General features: G+C 40.6%; 1 protein-coding gene across 1 annotated transcript in view; it reads left to right on the top strand.

The window, feature by feature from the left end:
• Positions 1 to 22730, top strand: part of LOC144534155 (solute carrier family 12 member 3-like) — a 43497-nt gene that overhangs the window by 3020 nt on the left and 17747 nt on the right. The window contains exons 2-15 of the mRNA XM_078275905.1: positions 9699 to 9860; positions 10266 to 10419; positions 10553 to 10681; positions 10816 to 10891; positions 11348 to 11443; positions 13914 to 14053; positions 14359 to 14469; positions 14559 to 14670; positions 14796 to 14926; positions 15023 to 15107; positions 17026 to 17183; positions 19202 to 19309; positions 19687 to 19810; positions 19902 to 20003. Coding sequence (XP_078132031.1) covers positions 9718 to 9860; positions 10266 to 10419; positions 10553 to 10681; positions 10816 to 10891; positions 11348 to 11443; positions 13914 to 14053; positions 14359 to 14469; positions 14559 to 14670; positions 14796 to 14926; positions 15023 to 15107; positions 17026 to 17183; positions 19202 to 19309; positions 19687 to 19810; positions 19902 to 20003 — 1669 coding nt within the window. The 5' untranslated portion in view covers positions 9699 to 9717. The remainder of the gene's footprint in view (positions 1 to 9698; positions 9861 to 10265; positions 10420 to 10552; positions 10682 to 10815; positions 10892 to 11347; positions 11444 to 13913; positions 14054 to 14358; positions 14470 to 14558; positions 14671 to 14795; positions 14927 to 15022; positions 15108 to 17025; positions 17184 to 19201; positions 19310 to 19686; positions 19811 to 19901; positions 20004 to 22730) is intronic.

Here is a 22730-nt window from a genome sequence, read left to right as displayed (position 1 = left end):
TTGTGCTGAACCTCTACCACCACTTGGCAGATCAGATCATAGTTTAGTCTTCCTCCAGCCCACATACAAACCTTTTGTACAGAAGCTGCCTGTTACTATCCGCTCTTTTAGGAAATGGTCACCAGAGGCAAGTAATGCTCTGAGGGACAGTTTCAGATGCGAGTGGGATGTGCTGTGCTAATAATAAACCATGGATTACCAGTAACATCAAAGCTCCTGAACCAGAAAAAGCAAGCATTCAGGGATGGAGACAAGGAGAGGCTCAGAGGGGTACAGCATGAGCTGAGGAGGAGACTGAAGCAAGCAAAGATTATAAAAACAAAGTGGAAGGTTTGCCTACCAGGAATATTTAGGAGTTGAGGATGCGGTCCTCTGCATGTTGCACCGGGCGTACGCCTACCTGGATGTGCTTGGCTCCTGTGTAAGGATCATGTTCTTTGATTTTTCTAGTGCATTTAACACCATCCAGCCACTCATACTGAGAGACAAGCTTGACAGTTTGGGGGTGGCCCCCTCCTTGACCTCCTGGATTATGGACTACTTAACAGCAAGGCTGCAGTTTGTCAGGCTGGGGATGTGTGTTTCGGGGTCGCTACAATGCAGTACGGGGGCTCCACAGGGGACGGTCCGGGCTCCGTTTCTGTTTACTGTGTACACATCTGATTTTAAGTACAACTCTCTTGCCACATTGAAAAGTACTTGGATGACACAGCTGTTGTGGCGTGTGTGCGAAGTGGACGAGAGGAGGAGTACAAGGACCTTGTTGAGGCCTTCTGTGACTGGAGAAATAAGAACCGCCTTCTCCTGAACACCACCAAGTCTAAAGAGATGGTGGTGGATTTTAGGATATCAAAGCCAACCTGCCAGCCGGTCTGCATACAGGTGGAGGCCATTGAGGTTGGGCATACCAATAAGTATTTGGGTGTGCCCCTGGACAACAAGCTTGACTGGCTCGTAAATGCAGATGCTCTGTATAAGAACGGGGGGATGAATAAAGTATTGTCTATTATATTCTTCTATTCTAGAAGTGCGATACCAAATCAGTAGTGTAGTCTTTTAAAACCCTCTGAAGTCGAATGGCATTTTGCCGATTTTTACATATGTTCTTAAATTCACCTTTTATGGGTATTTGCATATAACCTGATACCCATGTATTGTACATCAAAATGTTCAGAAAAAACTCAGCTTTCTTTTCAGAGAGGCCCAAGTTAGCTCTAGAGAAATGTGTAAAGAGATAATTTGGCCCTTAAACTGAAAAAATGAAAATGAAATTTGTGAAAACATACTTTTACTGATGTGATTGAATTGTTTTGGTGCTTGAAATAAGTTTAACAAAGTCTTAAGATCACAGTGTAATATATGAATAAAAGAGTAGATATAATAATAGTAGATAATATTAATATAATAATAATAATAATAATAGATGTAAAATATATCTCTAAAATGAATTTTGTAATATCGCTTTTTGAGGAGAGCTGTTGTCTGTCACTCTTCTTTCACCATAGAGGTTTTTTTTTCAAACCAAATATGTATTCTATATGGAAGAACACAGAAAAAAGTACAACATTTACATACATTTGGGCAGAGATGGAGGTGGTGACTGCTGGAAAGATGGAATGATAGTGGCAGGCAGGATGGAGATGGAGAGATGAGCATGAAGATCACTGAGCCCTGGCAGCTGTGAATCATCTGTGAAATAAATATAACATGAGGAAATTCAATGTTCTCACTACTTCTCTCACCAACTCCTCCTTGTCAGTTATTGGCTGGAACTCTGTTTGTTATGGTTCGTGGTGCAGGTTGGACGAAAAATGTTGTAGCCTAAAAAACGCGTCACATCACTTAGAGCACCTTTAAGTAGTAATTGCACTTTATGTATAGTCTATAATGTGGGTGCACTAAATGCAGACATGTATAAAGTACTACAGACCCATACTTGAGTAAAAGTACAAGTGCTCTATTAAAAAAGTGACTTGAGTAGAAGTTGAAGTGCTCTTTAAGCACCACACTTAAGTAGAAGTATTAAAGTATTTTATTTTAAAATGCACTACTCAAGTATTGATAGTAAAAGTATAAGTATTGTGTTATGTAGTTATTAAAGAAAGCAGTCAAAAGTTTGAATATCATATTGTTTATATTATGTCAAATGTTTAGTCAAGGCTGTAGCCAAAGTAATTAACAAATATTAAATATATATTATATTAAAAATAACAAATATTAACAAATACTGAAATAAAATGTACAATTATCACACTGTGCAAGTAAAATGAACATCCTCTCCAGCACAGTAACGATTAAAGCGCCAAAAAACGTATCACACACTAGCTAGTAACATGTGTGATGAACAGGAAAGTTAGCAAGCTAGCAAAATATAGATAATAGCAGCTTCACATCACAGGGTAAAACGGTTAACATTCAGTATTCATTTCAGACTGAAACAACTCAGGAATAGCTTAATCTGCTGCAACAATAGCTAAATAGAAACTTACATCGTCTCTGACTTCTGAACAGGCGAACGTAATGAAAAGAAACACGAAGCGATCTCAGGGATTTCTTACGTAATTAGCGTAACTAGCGTAGCCATAAGTACACACACTGTAACCTACACAGTCTCCGCAGCGTGAGGAATTCATAACAGTAACGAGTAACGATGCAGCACATAAAGAATGTATCGGAGTAAAAGTATTAAACTCATCGAAAATATGTTCTCAAGTAAAAGTGGAAGTAGGAGAAAAAAATAATACTCCAGTAGAGTACAGATACAGCCTTTTAGTGCTTAAGTACAGTAGTGAAGTAGTTCTACTTCGTTACTATACATCTCTGACTAAATGTAGCCTGTCTCGTATGTTGTTTTTATATAATGTCGTTTTTATATATTTTAAATGTGTAACACCACTTGAGCCACGGTGAAACGTTGTTTCGTTTCACTATATACAGTGTATATGGTTGAAATGACAATAAAACCCACTTGACTTGACTGCCATCTTCTCTGTAACCAGTAGGCGTGGCTTGGGAGTGGCCTCGTAGGGAAGCGAAGCAAGTGCATTCTGGGAGTTGTTGTCTTTTATCCAAATGAGCCAAAAAATATATTTTCTGGCTTTTCTCGGTCTAGAAGACACCTACTTCTAGAATTATTTCACATTTCTACTACATAAATGACCCAATTTAAAAACATATTCATCTTTCCAGCGGTGAAATATCCCTTTAAGTGTCTGTTGTTTGTTATTACTAACAAGTTTTTACTGTTTTGACATTCGTCCTGAAGTAAAGCAAATTATTTTACAGAGTGTATTTGCAAACTTGTTGTACTGCTGTTGTACAATCCGTTAAAACCCCAAAGCAGTTGGTACAGGACATGAACTTTGCATGGGGTCTACCCAGAGACTTAGCCTACTCCGGCTTCAAAGCTTTCTGGCTTTGAATGACTATTTTGCGTTCAATGACAGACATCGTTTGGACTTAAAGTATGAATTGTAGAAGGGTTCTTTGATAAATCATTGCTTTTTTTATTATTACTTTTGTCTGGTAACGTGCAACCGAACCCGGGCCCTGAGTTACAGTTCCTTCAGATGCCATTTGAAATGAAATCCCTGCCTATCATGTATCATACATATAAATGCACGCAGTTTGTTACCCAAAATGTAAATGCTCCAAATATGGGTTGACTCGACAGATGCAGACATTGTTGTAACATCTGAAACTTGGCTGCAGGGCCGGTTCTAGTCTGCTATATTAGGGTGGGCTGGTAGAAAAAAATAGGTGGGCAATTTGGGCGGTTGGTAGCACAAAGGTTAGAGAAGTGCATTAGTGGCCCAACGGGTGCCAGCTGTCATGTAACTGTTCACATGGATCTAGTTAATGGAGTAAGGTTACTCGGATAGTGAAGAGGCTGCCACAAGGGGGCGTGATACACATCGCTTAAGGCAATAGGGAAAATGTCTAAGGATGTGGTGCTGTGTGCTACGGCCCATACTGTTCAAATGTCAGGAGACAAATAAACGGAAAGCCTCTCGAGTTGTATGAACGTATCACAGAGCATTCATTCCGCAAGTAGAAACTTGTACACCAGCCTCTAGGCCCTAGTGACATGGCACTAACATTTGACCAAATCCAAGCTGGCCTGGCAACCCAAAGGGATACAATTTAGTCCAAGATATGTGGGGAGGCATATAATGTGGGGGGTCTAGGGCTCCTTCCTCTGAAAATTTTGAGCATTGAACACTTAATTTCTGGTGAATTTTCATGCACCTATTTCTAACTTTTTCTGTATCAATTCATGCTGTGAATATATTTATTTATTTTAAGGAAAACACAGGGGACAATTGGAAATATAAAAACATACTGGGATATAATGAAGTAAGGCTCTCAGGTATTCTGTATTTTTCAAATATTTATTCTCCGGTAGATTTTGTTATGTCTGCTGTAGGCCTATAGGCATGAATTTACCCCTCCTTCCTCTTTTGTGTCTTTTGTTGATAAAGTAACCTCTTTAAATGTGTATGTGGCACTTATTCATGTTAGGTTACATTAATTAATTAATACACCCCTGGACTGTTATAGCTCAGATGTGTTTCAGCAAGATGTCTGCTTATGTTCAAAACATTCAAAATGTAACTCATCCCATCTTATTTTGAGAAAAAATCATAATATTACGAGAATAAAGTCACAATATTTCAAGAAAATATCCGCCTTACCTATAGTCTGCTGTGCATTACGTTGTTGCTCTGCTCATATAGCAGTATCTCATCCACACCGTCTGACAGACCCAGAGATCCCCACCAGGATCTCTGGATGATACAGAGTTTAGGGAAGCGGCTGGACGCTGCTCTATATTGGAGGTGGAAAACTGAAACTACGACAAAAGCACGGACGCAGCGCGACATGTCTGCAGCAGACACACACACACACACACACACACACACACACACACACACACACAGAAGCGCATCCATTATAATCAACTGGAGCTGCTACACTGACTGCAGAAGAAGGTTTCTGCAACGACTTAAGTGACCACTGTGTTGTTGCTGCTGTCAGGAACACAAAGATCCCTAAATATAAACCACGTGTCATCTGTAAGAAGAATTCTTAACAATTTAATGAGCAGGGTTTTTATCATGATGTGTCTTATTTTAATTGGAGGAGAATTGAGCTAATCCCTGACGTAGAGTAAGCTTGGACATTTTTTAATGATGGTTTTACTCAAATCATAAATAGACAGGCCCCATTCAAGAGATTCAAAATGAAGTGATATGATAATCCCTGGTTTTCCTCTGAGCTAGCAAACATTATTCATGAATGTAACTTGGCTTGGGCTAAGGCAAGGAATACTCGGTTTTCCACCGATTGGCTTGTTTTTAGACAACTAAGATCTAAATGCACCTCTTTTATTAAGAAAGCCAAATCAGATTATTATCTGTCTGTCACCCCTGAAAACCTAAATGACCCAAGAAAATTTTGGAAAGCCATAAAATCCCTATTCTCAAGTTGTACCAGCTTTTGTTATGAAGGATTCTGTTGTTGTTCATAACAAAATGGAGATATTGAATTGCTTTAATAATCATTTTATATCATCTGGCTCTCTATTTGATTCTGCTTGCTGTGAAGCCCTGTACTGACATACTGGTTTCTACCTTAAAAGCTTTAGTTTCTGGAAAACCTCGAGGTTGATGGTATTGAGCCTTACTTTTTGAAAAGTGCAGCTGATTTCGTAGTGGCCCCCCTTACATATCTTTTTAACCTCACATTAAATTGTTAAATTGTAATTCCAAGGAAATGGAAATCTGCTTTCATTCTCTCTTTATTAAAAGGAGGTGACCCATCTATTTAAAATAACTACAGGCCAATATCTAAACTGTTAGTACTTGAAAAAATTCTAGAATCTCTGGTGAGTGAACAACTGACAATGACGTTTTATCTGCTTTTCAATCAAGTTTTAGAAAAAAAACATAGCGCCATCACAGCTGCACTGAAGGTGATGAATGATATTCCTGTTGCTCGTGATGAAAAGCAACACTGTTCATCACTGTTTATTGATTTGTCCAAAGCGTTTGATACAGTAGATCATGATGTTTTAAAATGTAGACTTCTCAATGCAGGACTATCAGAGCAAGCAGTCTCTTGGTTCCAAAACTATAATAATAATAATAATAATTTATCCATCCTCAAGGGTGTACCACAGCGTTCTGTATTAGGCCCACTTTTATTCACCATTTACATAAATAATGTGGACCAAAATATCTCACATGCTAAGCTAATTTCCATTTTTATGCTGATGATACCGTGATACAATGCTTTGCACCAACTCTTAAACAGGCTATTGAAAACTTGCAAAATGCTTTTATCGTCGTCAAAAATACCCTTCAGCTAAAACTTGTTCTGAATGCAGATTCAACCAAACTTATGTTGTTTACTGTCTCCAGAAATTTACCAGAAAATGTTCCCTCTGTGGTCACTCTTGACGGTAGTGAAATATAGGTGGTTACGTCTTACAAATACCTGGACATTGTAATTGATGACTCCCTCACCTTTAAGCCTCATGTGCTTTACCTGGTAAAAAGCTGAGGCTAAAGTTGGGTTTTTATTTTCGAAATAAGTTGTGTTTCTTTTTCAATGTAAAAAAACAACTTGTGGCTGCTACTTTTTTATCTGTTCTGGACTATGGTGATTTGTTGTATATGCATGCCTCTGTTCAGTGTCTTCATATGGTTGACTCAGCCTACCATGCTTCCCAGGGATGAGGACTCAAGTCTGAGACTCGGACTCAAGTCGCACTTAAGTCGCACAAACAGCTGACTTCAGACTTGACTCGGACTCGACCCAAAAGACTTCAGACTCGAGCTTCAAGACTCGTCAACATGTTGTCATGCAATTATTGCTTTTTAAATCTAAATTTATTCATGTATTTCTATTTTCTTTTATTGGCGCATAAACGTTGGGGAAACGTATGACAAGCCTCATGTCCCCTGCCCTTTGCCATAATGTGCAACGTAACGCATGCGTTATGCCTTATGTGCGCGCACTCCCATAAACAAAATACATTGACATGGCGACAAGTCCTCCCGGAGTTGTGCCTTTTGTCATTAGTTTTGCTTTCAATAACTTGGTAAACAGTGGCAGTAAGCCAACAGCTAAATGCAAGGTGTGTGGCACCAAGATAAATGATCAACAACGTCGAACTTCATCAGGCATCTCAATGACGAAACGGATGATTTGTAGGCTATTAAGTGAACAAGGTGTACCCGGTCCACCAAATACTGGGCCGTCTTGATTGTCTTAATTCTGCACATATTTCTGTTGCTGTAGTCCTATTTACTAATTAATTATTTCATCCATGCGTGGCACAGTGGATCCGTGCATTGTCACCTGCTGTGGAGACGCTGGCCTCACAAACCTCTCCTCTTGAGTCGGATCTCCCTCGCACTGGACTCAGTTTCACTGAGCGTACTAACACTTAGAAAATAAATGATATTAGTGAGTTCAAACTGCTTATTGTGTGTAATTTGGACTGACACTGAGATGCATTTTCTGTAACTGGTGTGGCGCTGCCACTATTCTCTTGATTTCCACTTCCATTAATAATTTCACCATTAGACATTTTTTTGAGTGAAAGAGACGTTACATTTAGCATATATCACCGCAGGTAACAAGCTAACCATCGCAAAGTGTTGTGCTAATGCTGGGAACAGGCATATTTTATCTTTATAGTTGTATCCATATGACGTGACAGACTTAGGTTAATATTTCACCAGGTCCGAGGGCTAGAGGGATGTGTTAAATAGACCCTATAACGTTATCCTACAACTGATTTTGGTACTGTACTGTATGGATGGTAGCTACAGGACATGCTTTGAATTCATAAGATTTAACAATACAGTGTTAGGGACAGATCAGATGGCCAGAGACTTGAGACTTGGACTCGTGGCAAAAGACTTGAACTTGCCCCTCAAAGACTTGAGACTCGACTTGGACTTCCAAAAAATGACATCTGATGCTTCCTTGAGGTTCATTACCAGCTGTAAAGCTCGGACTCACCACACTCTCAAGTAGGATGGCCTGCTCTGGCGACCCATAGGCTCTGTCACTGCTGTAGCTTTATTTATAAGGCGATGCTTGGTGTGTTACCTTCCTACATATGTTCTCTTATCATGCGGAAAAGTGCTTGTTGGCACTTCTTACGTTCTCAGGACACAATTTTGCTTTCTGTCCCTAAAGCACAAACAGAACTGGGAAAAGGCTTTTGTGTACTTTGCCCCCTCTGCATGGAATACGCTGCAGAATGACTTGAGACTTAATAAATGAATCACGGTAAATGCTTTTAAATCCAAAATGAAAGAAACGGAGGCCGACTATATAAGATGTCAGTGTTTTCAATAATTTGTCCTGGTTACAAAAATGGCTATTTTAAATTGATGTTATGTGAATTACTTTGCTTTATTGTAGTTCTATTAACTTTGTCCTTGTGTTTCTTGTCTGTAACCGTTTTATATGATCCTGCCTGTCTTGGCCAGGTCACCCTTAAAAAAGAGATTCTTAATCTCAATTGGTTTCTCCTTGTTAAATAAAGGTTATAATAAAAATAAAACGTTACTATGTGAAGCGAAGAGAAGAGCTAGGTCTGCACAGAATTGATCACCGGTGATCACCGCCCAATGCATGCTGGTTAGATTTGTGTCCGACTTGATCCCGACTTGCTGACGTCATGCACATGTGGGCAATGACAACCTCACGAGATCAGGGTGGCCGCAGGTTTGAGACGCAGGCAGTGCAGTTGCAAGTCTCCACACTGTATTGATCTGGAGATATTAAATAAGAAATATGAAGTATGTGAAGGAACTGTAGGGTGTTGTGAAATGGTTCGGGTGGAGTCAGGGTTTGATGAGCAAGCAGAGTCTCGGTCAGAAGACGTCAGGTGATGGAGTGATGAATGAAAGCAGGGAGAAGGCAGGGTTTGATGCAACACCAGTGGTATTTTATTTTATCATTCAAGTTGATTTTGATTCATTGCATTGTCTATGTGCTGCATAAAGGGAGAACAAAGATTACAATTGGTATACAATACAATACAATTAGTGACAGTGGTCAATCAACACATAAATTAAACAATTATACAAATGAACAAAGGAGATGTGAGTTTACTACTCACAAATGCACAGGCTTTAAAAGATAATTCAAACAAACAATCTTTCCACATGGCTCATGGCACATGTCTGGCAAACAAAGGAATCAGTCAGCAGTGCACATTAGTGATGGGACGTTTGACACCGAGGCACCGAAGCTTGTATCACTCCCGCAAAGCACACTGGTTCGAAGCAGTGTTGGAGCTTGTATCAAATTGAAATAAGCATGTGACTGATGAAGCTTCGAACGTCACTGAATCTCCGGAAGGGTTGGCTTGATTCATGGATTCATGTCGCTGCGTGCTTACCAACGGCCCGTTGGAATTCGCTGGAACATCGCAGGGTTTATGAGTGTGGCTTGCAATTTATTTTATTAGCCTTTTAATGGAAATTAGCCTACTTACATACACCTGTACATAATTCTACGTAGCTCCATCTGATTGTGTTATAACAACAGTGACATCGTCTGCATAGCATGGCAGTGACTTTGAGGCACGTGCCCAACATGTGTACCGGATATGAAACTGTCGGAGTTGATGATTTGTGGTTGACGGCCCTTTTTCCCATACTGTTGCACAGGAGTCAGTAAGACGTGCCAATGGGGCAATTAACATCCAAACGTGGTGGGTTGGACCCGGGCGTTGTCCCCAATGTCCACTTCTCAACCAATGATGAAGGACCTCCCAGGTACTCTTCACATGGTAATCCTTCAACTATCATCATCTCGGATGTCGAGTCAAGGTTTGTATTGTTAACTTTGAGTGTCCACTTTTACTTTGCAAATCAACTGGTGTATCCTTTATTCCATATTATCTATAGTTTTAGGTTAACTGTAATTTCAGTAATTCCTTGGTTGCCTTACACTACATACTGATTATTTCATTTAGTTATTAGTTAAATTAGTTAGTATAATTTAGTTATTATCTTTTATATTTCATGATGTCCTGAGAAAGTTCACCTAAAACCATTAGATAGTATTGCTGTATTTTTAAGCATGCGTCATTAGTTAGGCTACTGGACCATTAAAGCAACTGCAGCTAATGACAATTACAGATTGCCTTATGCATTTATTGCAATATGTGCTGTTTTTGTTAATTTTTGTGTTAGTTTAAAGTAAGACCTTTGCTTGGACATCCTAATTAACAGTGCATCAGAAGGTGGCTCGAAGGCGGAGCTACAGAGATTTTCCATCTACAGCACTTTAGACAGGGTGCCACAACAGGGGCATTATGCCAACACACTGCCGCAAAAGCAGCTGAGGAGCCGACCATCTCTTGAGGCTCTCCGCAGGGCATTTAAGGTAAGTTTTCCACCTCTGGAAAGTCTCACAGCACCTTACATCATTTAACTCATGAAGCATTTCTTATTCAAACCATCATTATCTCTAAACTATTTTAAAAAAAAAATCTTTGTAAAAAATTTATTTTACTCAGGAGGCAGAGGTGGGAGTAGAGGTCCCCACCACAGACTCAGGAGTTAGTCTGCCAGACAGTGGAACTGAAGAGTCAAAAGCTCCACAGGAGAAAGCTCCTGTTAGATTTGGCTGGATTCTTGGAGTCCTGGTGAGCAAAACTTGTGTGTATTTGAGCGTACACAACAGACTTTATAATGAATTATTTCAATTCTGTTAACACTTGATATGAAGCAATCTTACAAACATCTTATTGAGCTGTTTTTTTTTTTACGTTTGTCACAGATACGTACCATGCTGAATATATGGGGAGTCATCCTGTTTCTCCGCCTAACATTGATCACTTCTCAGGCAGGCATTGGTGAGGTCGTTCATCCCTCCATACCATACATTAGTCCCTTTCATTCCTCTGTTTTGTGGCTGTAACACTCCATTGCATCACTCTCGCCCCTTATGTGTGTCTTTATTCGATTTACCTTTACATCATTACATTTACATTATGTTGCATGAGAATAGTATGTGCAGATGCACATTGCTGATAGAGCTTTATCTCAGATGCCGGTGCAGATGTGCTCTACACCGATTAAAACTGATTTGATATGTGTTTAAACCTTGTTTTCTCTGTTTTCAGTGATTACTGTATGGTACAATAGAGGCCCATGAAAGCATGTATGATTGAGAAGAAATATGCTTGCATGGTGCATACCTGTGGTCATACAGAGACAAAAAATAGGCAAAGATGGAGAGACAGCTCTTAAAAACCAAGAGCTGTGTGCTATGTGTGCAGTATCATGAATACCTTTATTTTTCTCATCAGTGTTGACCTGGGTTATTATCCTGATGTCTGTTGCGATTACCACAATAACTGCCCTCTCTGTCTCTGCCATCGCCACCAACGGGAAGGTGCTCTCAGGTCAGTCACTTCTTGTGTCTCAAAATGGGTAGTCTAGTCTATACAACATTCCGGGATAGGAAAAGTACGTGCTGTGGTTTATTGGCATTTTTTTAAACAATCACAATCGTCTTGGGTGGCGCTAAGCTCCAGACGGAGCTTTCGTTTATAAGTTGTTTTTGTTTAGTAAAAGAAAACTAAAAAGATTAGAAAGATAGTCTAGGTAGGTGTCTCAATTTAACCTGCAGAGATCTGAGGAGCAGTTAACCATAGTCCTTATAAATCACATAGAGTTTAGAATGCTGATCAGACCTGGGTGTGTGTCGCACTGGAGGCTCCATGAGGTCACTTGACAGCCCATACATTCTCCTTGGGCTTCAGCCACAGCCAGTGACTGCTTCTATCGGCAGCAGTTGCAAGGCGTTTGATTATCTTCCGCCGAGCCTGTCCTCTGATTCCAACCTCCTTTAGTAGCCTTGTGGTGGAACTAGCTACAAAGCCCCTGCAGTCCACTTCCACTGGATTACCTTCCAGCCCCGGTCCTCTGCTTCGGCAGCCAAGTTTGCATATGGCAACATTTTCCTTTCAAATGCCTCATCGATGGCTTCCTCCCAAGGGACTGTCAGCTCCACTATAAAGACATGTCGACAGGATTTGGACAAAAGGACCAAGTCTGGGCGCAGGTTGATCGCTGCAATTTTGAGTGGGAAAGGTGAGCCTCTGGCTTAAGTCTACCCGCATTTCCCAGTCCCGGGCTGCGTTCAGTGGGCATGAGTCTGGAGGCGATCGGTTGGTCGACCGTTTCTCCATTTCCCGGACGAAGGATGTTGGTTGCCGGAAGGTAGTCTGGGCTTCTAGGGGCATGGCATTGACGGTTACCCTCTTACTCTCCAGTGTAGCAGCCAGGCACACCAGGATGCGTTTCAGGGTTGCTGGGGCAAGACACTGGAGACAGGCTGGATCCTCTCCAAACCAGAGATGTAGGTTGGTTGGACAGGACAGGACATCATATGTGGCTCTGATTGTAAAGCTCAGCATATTGGACTCTATGTTCCACAGCTTGCTCCAAGTGATCTTCCTCCTCTCCACACCATCCCACCGCATCCAGCGGCCTTGCTTGGTTTGGGACACCGCTCTGGCACACATGTCCGCTTCCTCCTGGTGGCGCACCTCTTCAACTACCAGGCACCGGCGTTCAGCTGGAGTAGCCTTCTGTCATGTGGGTGTTGTTGCTCCCAATCCTAATAAATGAAATCAAAGAATATATATATATATATAAAATGCTGCTTCTTTCAAAAATTCTTCACTTCACAGTATTATCTCTCAAGTAACACCGTTTAATGTACACAACACTCATAAATAGTCAGGCAACACCAGATACAGGCCAATATGGTGAAATGCTAATGCTAGTTTAATTGGCAAGTACTCTCCTACTTGGCAAAACCATAAAACAGCACACTACAAAGTGACACAAAATTAAGAATGTTAAAGAATAAAGACTAAAGAATATTAAATGTAACACTAACATACCTTGTGCCCCTAACAGCCTGGTGCTAAACAATATAAACATGCATTGCCTTGCTTCATTCTTTAGGGACAGCTTACCACTTTTTTCTTTTGCGTCTCGTTTTTACCTCCAGTTTTGGACTTTTCAAAATAAAAGCACTAGCTTTAGAAAACGACTATGAATGACTAAATCAGAAAAAACGAACAATATTGAATGCTTTACATACCAATATGGGATGTAAACACGAAGAATTTCCTAAAATGACTACAGACAAGAGGGACAATAGTGTCTCATATCATGTGTATTTATCCAGGAGTCTTTGACTTCAACTCTTTATATCGGAAAAGAATATTGTAAGGACTTCAAACTGTCTATAGGAGCAAGAACAGCTTCTGAACTGGACATTCAAGGATGGATGGCCTCATGGGCGTCGGAACCATTGTATGTCGGTGGGACAAGACCCACCCACTTTTTGGGACCAATGATATCGGACCCACTCACTTTTCAGCCCATCTGTCTGTTTTACTTTTCAGAGTGCCATCAGTCAAATCCATTCCACGCTACTGCTTCCTCAAATTTATTCCACTTGGCTCATTGAGAGTCCATATAAATTAAATTTCAGTTTGTGTCCGCTGCTCTCCCGCGACAAAGCAAAGTAAACAAATCATCTTATCATATCTACTGCTCAGGTGGCTCTGGCTGTTCACATCACAGCTCACATACTGTCACTAAACTAGGGTTTTTCCTACAAAGAGAAAGTTTTGGCACCCGCCCAAATAGGTTTTAGCCAGCTACAGTGGCTAAGAGTCGATTCACTTTGATAATGAATGCTAAATAAAATACACTCAAGGAATATAGGAAATATAAATAAATGTATAACTTTATAAATCATTGCTTAGTGCTTAATTTATCCCCACTCAAAACTACAGATCTATAGTCTTCTATGATAACAACCTTGTCTCTGAACTTCCACATCATTTTCAGGTGGGCCGTATTTCCTGGTCTCCCGCTCTCTGGGTCCTGAAATTGGTGCCCCAATTGGGTTGATCTTTTCCTTCGCCAACGCTCAGGCCTGTGCGCTCAACGCCGTTGGCTTTGGAGAGGTGGTCGTGAGTCTGATGCAGGTACTTAATATGCTTCAACTCAGAAAATAGATGCATAAGAGTTTGTTTGCCAAAACCCTTGGGAATATAGGTAATCGATAAGGCAAGAATCCTTTATAAACTGTCAAGAACAATTTCAAAACCTGAACTGAATACATTTTTACTTATAAGGTGTAAATGAACATGACTTGTGAACTCATCGTCAAAATGTTAACAAACTGTTAAGCAAAGGCCTGATGATGTTTACCTAAAATGTACTTACATATACATTTTCATATTTCATTCTTTTTTTATTATGTGTGAATAATTAGGTTATATTATTGTAGGATTCTGGTTTTGTCATTGTCGATTACTTGAATGGCGTCCGTATCGTGGGCGTGATCACAGTATTTGTTCTTCTGCTCATTTCATTGGCTGGAATGGAGTGGGAGACCAAGGTGAGCACCTCCTGACACCACTCACTTTATTTGCTCACTACCTTTTACTCTTTATAATTTTTTTGTCATCATTTGTCTTGGTCTCTCAGGCCCAGCTTGTATTCTTTGTAGCTCTCATGTCCTCATTTGTCAACTACTTGGTGGGCACAGTCATCCCGCCCTCTATAGAGAAACAGGCCCAGGGCATCTTTGGATACAACAGTGAGTTTAGGCTTCTCAGGACAAACTACTGCCTTTTATTACAGCATATCATCATCAGCTTTAAAATATGCATTATATAGTTTTTCAGCAGACAGTACAGTGTTTTTGTTGTTGCCTGTGACCAGGTAAGATCTTCGTAGCGAACCTAGCACCAAATTGGAGTGGACCTGATGGCAGCTTTTTCCAGATGTTTGGTCTTTTCTTCCCCGCTGTCTCTGGCATCCTGTATGGAGTCAACATCTGTGGAGACCTCAAAGTATGATGAAGAAGAAGGCAGATAGATACTTCTTACATCACATCCACTATAAAAAAACTACATGAATGTTGACTTCTGTATGATTTCCTTTTGCAGGACCCTAATACTGCTGTCCCCAAAGGCACCTTACTGGCCATTTTCTGGACTACAATCTCCTATCTAGTTATTTCTGTAACTGCTGGTAAGCTAATCATTTAACATGCTTTTATTACATCCACTACAGTGATACCAGGGACAATAACACAACAATTAAAATAAGTGACAGAATCAGTTTGGAAGTGAAACATTTTTTATTTTTATTTTTAATGTAATCAAAAAGGTGGAGGAGGATGGGACCTGGAGGTCATGCCAAACCAACAAATTAAATTAAATTAGTGAAATTAAATTAATACAACAGCCCTAGGCCTAACTCATCTTGAGCTCTTAAAACAAAACACAAACTGAAAGACTTAGCCTGCTTCTCTAACAAAAGTGTTTAACAAAAAATACAGGGTGGCACTGACACTAAATCTGAGACCTATACTATGAAACAAACCTAACTACACAATGGTAGTTATCAACTTGTTCAGTCAACCTAGGTTTTCCCAATCCAGCGGCGTGCGGGGCCTATATCAGAAGATTCATCTTCATTTAGGGAATGCGTGGATATAGGTCTTTTAAATTTGCAGCTAGTGGCAGAAGTGTGTCAATTTATGTGTCCAAGTCTCTTGCAGGGTTCTGGACCAGTCCTCAAAATTGCATCGGCTGCAGCGACACTTTTAGCTATGGAAAAATGATAAAAAGCTTAAATGCGATTACATTCGGGTTCCCAGCACAGCTGGTACTGGGATCTGCGTTGCCTTGCATACATGGGATCCCAGCGCCCACAACAAATGTATCCAGTATTGCGTGGCAGACTGTGTTCTTGCTTAGGTTCTCTGCATCACCCACCCAGCACATGTGAAACTACCCCAAGCAAAAAAACACAATGTTTTGCATATAGTCTGTGAAACTGTAAGAGCACGGCTTTGATGTGTCACATAGGCTACATACAGCTCAAGACACTGACAAAGATATGTAATTTGGGTATTGTCATCCTCTACATGTTTGTTTTAGCTTTTCTGAGCGCACCTCTCACTATCTGCGCACCGAGCTCCACCGGGTGTTCTAAGAATGGTGACGCCATTATCGATCAAGTATTGATTGGTCAGTAGGCGGTGCTTTTATACCGGTTGATCTCTAATCTCGAACATAACCTGCTCCCGAGCAGGTTAGGTGTTCAGCACAAGTTACCATGACGATGCAACCCTGTAACAAGTGGCCCACCGTTGTGATAGACAAAACCCTGGGTTGTACTTGAAGTTACCTCGGTCACCCCCAATCTTGCTTCGTAGTATGGCCTCTGGTGTATCTAAACAAAGTTAAGCCAGAGTGTAAAATGTACAGGGTACCCCCAACTCACCTTCAGTCCTCAACCTCCAACCACATACAAGTTTAAAGTTTAAACACAAATCAGCCACAGCTGTTCAAGAGCGTAAACTCTCCTCAGGTGTGCTCCTTTTATTGACTGCCTCAAATTCCGATTGGCCAACTCAAGATCTGAGGGAGCCAATGCCTGCATTACCAGCTGGACGGGTCGAAACCAGTCATCCTTTCCACACTTGGAGAGTAAAAAGAGGCCGTTTTGCCTCGCACTTCTCTATCTCGCCTACTGTATCCCACAAAACAAAACAATTTAACAATTTCTTACTACATACTACTGATTAACACAGTATTCAGTAGGTACTGTATACTGCATACTGCATTGGTCTGTAGTATGTTGTAGGCAATTTTGAAAATGGCTAGAGTGGGAAAGAGAAAGAAATAGAGAATAAATGCATACAACAGGCACTTTGCTACTCTGCCTGGCACAGAACATATGTATTTGCTTCTCATTTGATTACCTAAACTAGTAGGGATTGTTTAAGAGGTTAGGTTAGTTTGGGTGATGGGACAGGAGGCAGTGGGCCTGAGGATATATCACTCATGTTAAGGGCAGTGTCATCAGTGATCTGCATGAGCATGACAGGGTAGATGGGCTCAAATTGTAGAAAAATATTCACATCTTCATCTTCCTCCAGCATCGTGTGTGGTGCAGGACGCCTCTGGTAATATAAGTGACATTCTGACTGGAAACATCACTGGTGTCTGTATGGGTCAGGGATGTCAGTTCGGCTGGAACTTCACAGAGTGCATCGTGTCACAGTCTTGTCAAGATGGCCTGGCCAACACTCAAAAGGTACCACTCAATCCTTCTGCCTATCATGGAATACAAATATGATAGCCTTTTTATCTTAAATTTACTGGGTTTGTAAAATGAGCCAGTTTTCCTTAAAGTGGCTACGAGGAACTTAAGTTCGTAAGTACAGCCTACTTTGGATATATCCTGAGCCTGTATCGTGAGTCACTGTGTCACGAGCCAAAGTATTGGCAAGAGTTTGTTGTAGCAACCAACGTAATAGCACCTTTCATGAAACCCAAGGACCCTTTACACAAGAACAGGGGGACAATAAGTAAATAGTAGGCAAACAGACTGAAAAGAAATAAATTGAAATAATTTCATGTAACTTTAGGCTACTGACAGACAACCACGTCTCGCATTGTAAGTCAGGTAGCTTTATATTACAAATCGGTAATACGATGGCAGGGTTTCAAGTTACCATATTATAATGCTGAAAACACATACAACCTTGATAACATATTTCCCTTTGTTTCAAGGTAATACTGTACTGACTTTTTACCTGGAAACACTTCTGGTAGTTTGTGTAATAATCGTGAATCAGTGCTGAAAAATGCAAAACTACCCGTTTCTTTTTATTTCATAAATAATATTAGACTAACCCAAACCTCCAGAGGTGCAGAGATTACCTGGAAACACTGGTAGTTTCTCAGTAATAACTATAACAGCTCTACAGTCACACATTCTAATGGGTCACAGATTTCCGTGTAAACACCAGAAAAGCCTATTTGAGTATCAGGTAAAATGTAGCAGGAGATTTGTTTATATAAACCTAATTGTATTTTAATTATATTTTAGAAGTTATCTGTTGTAGTTATGGCTGATACGGGGGCAGAGCCGTCACAGAAAAAAAGGAAATTAAAGCTGCAAGCAGCGATGAACGGGCCCTCGTCCCTCCCAGCACTGGGGGACTGGCAGGATGCCGGTTGACTGTAACGCCTTTCGACAAAAAATCCCAATCTTCAAACTGAAGCATTAAGGTATTAAGGCTTCCCTGAACACTTGAGGTGAATCTGTTAAACCAGCTACGAAGAGGACATAAAAATGTAATGACTGTAACTTCCTTTTGCCAGTAGGTGGCGCTATAACTACAACTCAGTATTGATATGCACATGTCTTCAGTTCAGGACCCTTATGAACCCTGAGCAGTGTGGGGCAGATTGGACAATGTACAGGCTAGTTACAAACCACTTCCTGTTTGGCAAGGAAATATCAAAATTTGCTGCCCTGCTATTCACACGTTGATGATAAAAACTGAACCAGATGAAAACTGATAAATCTGTAGGAGGTTTGTTAAAGTATAACCCCTAAAAATGGTTAAAATCGTCCATAATCTGAAAATGAATTTCAATACAACCTTCTGTTGGGTTTAAGGGGTGGGTACAAGAGGCTTTTTTGTATATCTGGATATGATACATATGCCTACCAAATTACATGCCTCTACGTGAAAGTTAAAGTAAAGGGTTTTTACTTTGAAAACTGGTAGGGGACGCTATTGAGCCAATTTGCTCAATATTGGTACCGAGACCCATATCTGATCACAACTTTCACCAAGTCTGACATGCGTAGAATGACTCAAATGAAAAGAATAATATTAAGAAAAAGAAAGTAAGAAAGACAAAAAAATAACATTATAATTTCATAGGGCCTTGATGTTGGTGCTTGGACCCTATTTAGAATTTCAAAAGGGCCTTTGCCCCAGGCAATGTCGATGCTCAGGCCCTAATAATCACAAGCGATTCCAATAGGGCCTTTGCCAACCAACGTTGTCGGTGCTTTGGCCCTAATGAAAGAAAAAAGAAGAAACATTTGAATTTCAATAGGGCCTTTGCCCCTGACGATGTCGGTGCTCGAGCCCTAAAATCTTTTCACTGTTAGTCTTGTTTGCTGTTACAGGCATTTATGATCATCATATGGAAATTGCAACAGTTTCAGAAACATTTAAAAGTTCCTTGTAGCTACTTTAATTTAAGTTTTATATGAAATTTTAAAAATGTATCTTTGACTATTCCAACTAGGTAATGGGCCAACTATCAGGTTGGTACTACCTCGTCATTGTTGGTGCCTTTGCAGCCACCTTGTCGTCTGCTCTTGGCTACCTCGTCTCCGCTCCTAAAATCTTTCAGGTGACAAACAACAGCCACACTCTGATGTTAATCTGCCTGTGACATATATTTTTTTCTGGCTCAGCGGATGTACATTGCTAGGATAAAGCTTTGTGATGAATTTAGACACAAGGTTTTCAAGGACGTATTAAATTGTTGAACTGCCAGACCAAGACAAGAGTCGAATCTGAGACATTGCTAAAATTATTATTATTGCTTTATATGATACTGGCAAAACTGTGAAAATTATCTTTCAAAAGGGGCAACATCATGATAAAAACAGTGCGTTTGTAAAAGTTATTAAATGCTTCATATCTATACTAACGTATTTATAAATTTTGCCGAATCTAACATGATGCACATACTAATAAATGTCTACTCTCTGCTTTATCTGCCAGTGTCTGTGCAGAGACAATATATACCCATACATTGGAGTCTTTGCCAAGGGCTATGGGAAAAATGATGAGCCACTCCGGGCCTATATACTCTCCTTCATCATTGCTGTGGCCTTCACTCTCATTGGTGGGTGTGATCTAATGCTGCACTTTGTAATTATCTTTAAAGCTCTGGATTTTTTGTCGATGATTGATTATTCTCTCTTGTATTTTTACAGGTAACCTGGACACCATTGCAATCTTGAACTCGAGCTTATTCATGTGTGTCTACGCCCTCATCAACTTTAGCTGCTTTCACGCTACATTCACAAACTCTCCAGGTGAGTTACCTGTTTGTCATTTCCTTCTAAAACAACTCATTTGAGCTTTCCTGTCTGGCCACTGCTATGGCTAAGGTTTAGGGTTATGGTAACATTGCGCTCAAAGCTAAAAGAAAACCCAAAGCAAACTGTGGCCTCCTGCTTCAGTCACTTTGCTGACTCATCTGTGCTCCTCCCAGCCTCCCTTCTAAGATGGGGTATTTCTCAATCTCAAGAATTGGGGAGAACGTTCTTGCTGGTTGTTCTTGGAAGAATTAACCCGCAAGTTCACAAGCACAGAAAACGCTGTTAACAGTTTGAGACGATGCGTTCTTGCTGTTATTGCTCAACACCCCCCAGCACAGAGGCTACCTGCAGTGCTCCAAAATAACAGCTAGAAATAAAAACCACAACAATATAACCACTTTGTATTAAAACAATCTCCGGACAAGAAAACCTCATAATGCTACAACTATTGCAATAATATTGAAAAATAAAACTAATTGAGCTTTAATTGTATTGTTTATGGTTTAGCTCAAACACCCCTAACTTATTCAAAAGAGTGGAACGCGATCCCTACTATTATTAGTGTATTAGTTTAAGTCAGTTTAAATAAAAAATAAGTAGGCCTATGCACTGGTGTGTCCTATGTGTTCCTATTCGTGTGTAATTATCATTTCTATATTATTGTAGTGCACTGTATATGTCCAGGGACAACAGATGGAAATTAGCAATTCAAATTATAAAGGTTGGTCTACATGACATGACATGTTATGTAGACTTTAGTCTACATAACATGTCATAGCATGTTACCACTTTATGTACAACTGTTCATTTATCATACAGACTGAAACTCAAAAATGTTACCAGTGTGTCTCCCGTTTAGGTCCCATTCTATAGACTCTAAGATACTATATAAATATAAGATTTTTTTATGTTTGACACGTTTTAACTGGATCCACAATGCAGACACATTCATTTTAAAAGACTTAAAAGACTTTAAAAGAAAATGATTTCCGAGGTAGTGATTCAATGAGACAACAGGTGAGGCTGGACGTGGCTGGACAGGTCAGGTGAGTTTCTGTGATCTGCGGCAAAGAGGAAAAAAACAGGTATTAGGCAGGTTTCCAAAAGACAAGGCTGAGCAACAAGAAAAACTCACAGACAAAAGACCAAGGTGTTACCACTGTACGTTTCACAACAAACTGAAAGGACTGGATTAAAACAGGTAACTAGAAATCAGAGAAATGGACCACAGGTGTGAGGAGCAGCAGGTGTGTGGAGTTGGAATTGATGAGTAGGATGTAGGTCAGCCCCGCCCAGCCTAAAACACTCACTGACAGACAGGGGAAAACAAACATATAACAGCAAGGGAGAGGGGAAACACAGGAGAACAAGGGGAAATAGACAAAGTACTGCAGATCCTGACAGAACCCCCTTCAATGGGAGCCTCCAGGTTTGTCAAGATTGTTCCGGTGAAATTCCCTCACAAGATCAGCATCCAGGATATAAGAGCATGACACCCAGGAATGTTCATCAGGCCCATAACCCTCCCAGTCCACCAAGTACTGAAGCCCCCTTCCCCGGCACTGCACATCTAGCAAGCGGTGAACAGATAAGGCAGGGAGGTCAGCAATGAGACGGGCGGGTCGTCGGGGGTCAGGAGGAGGACACAGATCACTTGAATGAAAAGGCTGGGAGACATGGAAAGTGGTATGAAACTTCATACTTCTGGGGAGTTTTAATCTGACTGCGGAGGGATTTATGACCTTGTCAATGACAAAAGGGCGAGAGCTTCCTGGATTCAGTGTGTGGTCGAATATTTTTGGAGGATAACCAAACTGACTGACCTTGTTCATATTGTGGGGCCAGGCTGCGACCGTTGACTTCAAGGCACCTAACCCTAACCTTAACCCTAAAGGCAGTTACACACCAACCAGACGGCCAACCGTTGGCAGAAAAGGCAGTTGGACTGATCAGTCTCCCCGAGTTGGTCAAAAAAGTGCCTCGGAACATGCCGAAGCGACGATACGTAATACGTCTCCATAACAGCAGGCGACGCTAATCTGTATTGTCACTCAAAAAATGAAAACCGGCAGCTGATTTGACAAACGTGTCACATGGATCTGGCTGCTGCTTCCGGATTTTGGATTTTTCGAACGGCCATTACTGGCGACTCATTCAGATTACGATCTCATATTGTACTAAAATAGTTCTCCAAAACGTGTTTCTGATGTCAGGTTGGTGAAAATGAAGGCCGACAGCTCCTCCAACGGACGACGGCACGAAACACACCAAACAGACTCAAGTCACTGACCTCGCCAGACTGTCCAACGGCCGATTATGGCGCCAGATTTGTTGCTAGTCGCTTTTGTGAAAAAAAAGTTTGAAAAGTCGCTTAATCTAGCGACAAAGTCACTAATTTGGCAACACTGAGCAAAGGACACAGTCTGAACGTACCAGAGAAATGGTACAGCCCAATGGGGAGTGATGGTTTGAAAATCATATTTCATTAGATTATTTCCTGAATTGTTGGTATGTGATGGTAGTACTGCATTTAAATACATACAATTTTGGATAGGCTAACATTATATTTTATTACATTTTCTTCAGGCCACAACCGTCAATATTCTCTACCGGGTCATATTTGACCCGTTACACCACATATGTTACTTTTTTTTGTTGAGACATTTACAATTTACTAAAATTTTCAAACCAACTTTTGTTGTGTTAGAATAGCCATGTCTG

The sequence above is a fragment of the Sander vitreus genome, chromosome 19, assembly GCF_031162955.1.
Source record: "Sander vitreus isolate 19-12246 chromosome 19, sanVit1, whole genome shotgun sequence".
NCBI classification, from domain to species: Eukaryota; Metazoa; Chordata; class Actinopteri; order Perciformes; family Percidae; genus Sander; species Sander vitreus.
The sequence above is the reverse complement of the archived record's forward strand: the minus strand, read 5'-3'. Positions and strand labels throughout refer to the sequence as shown.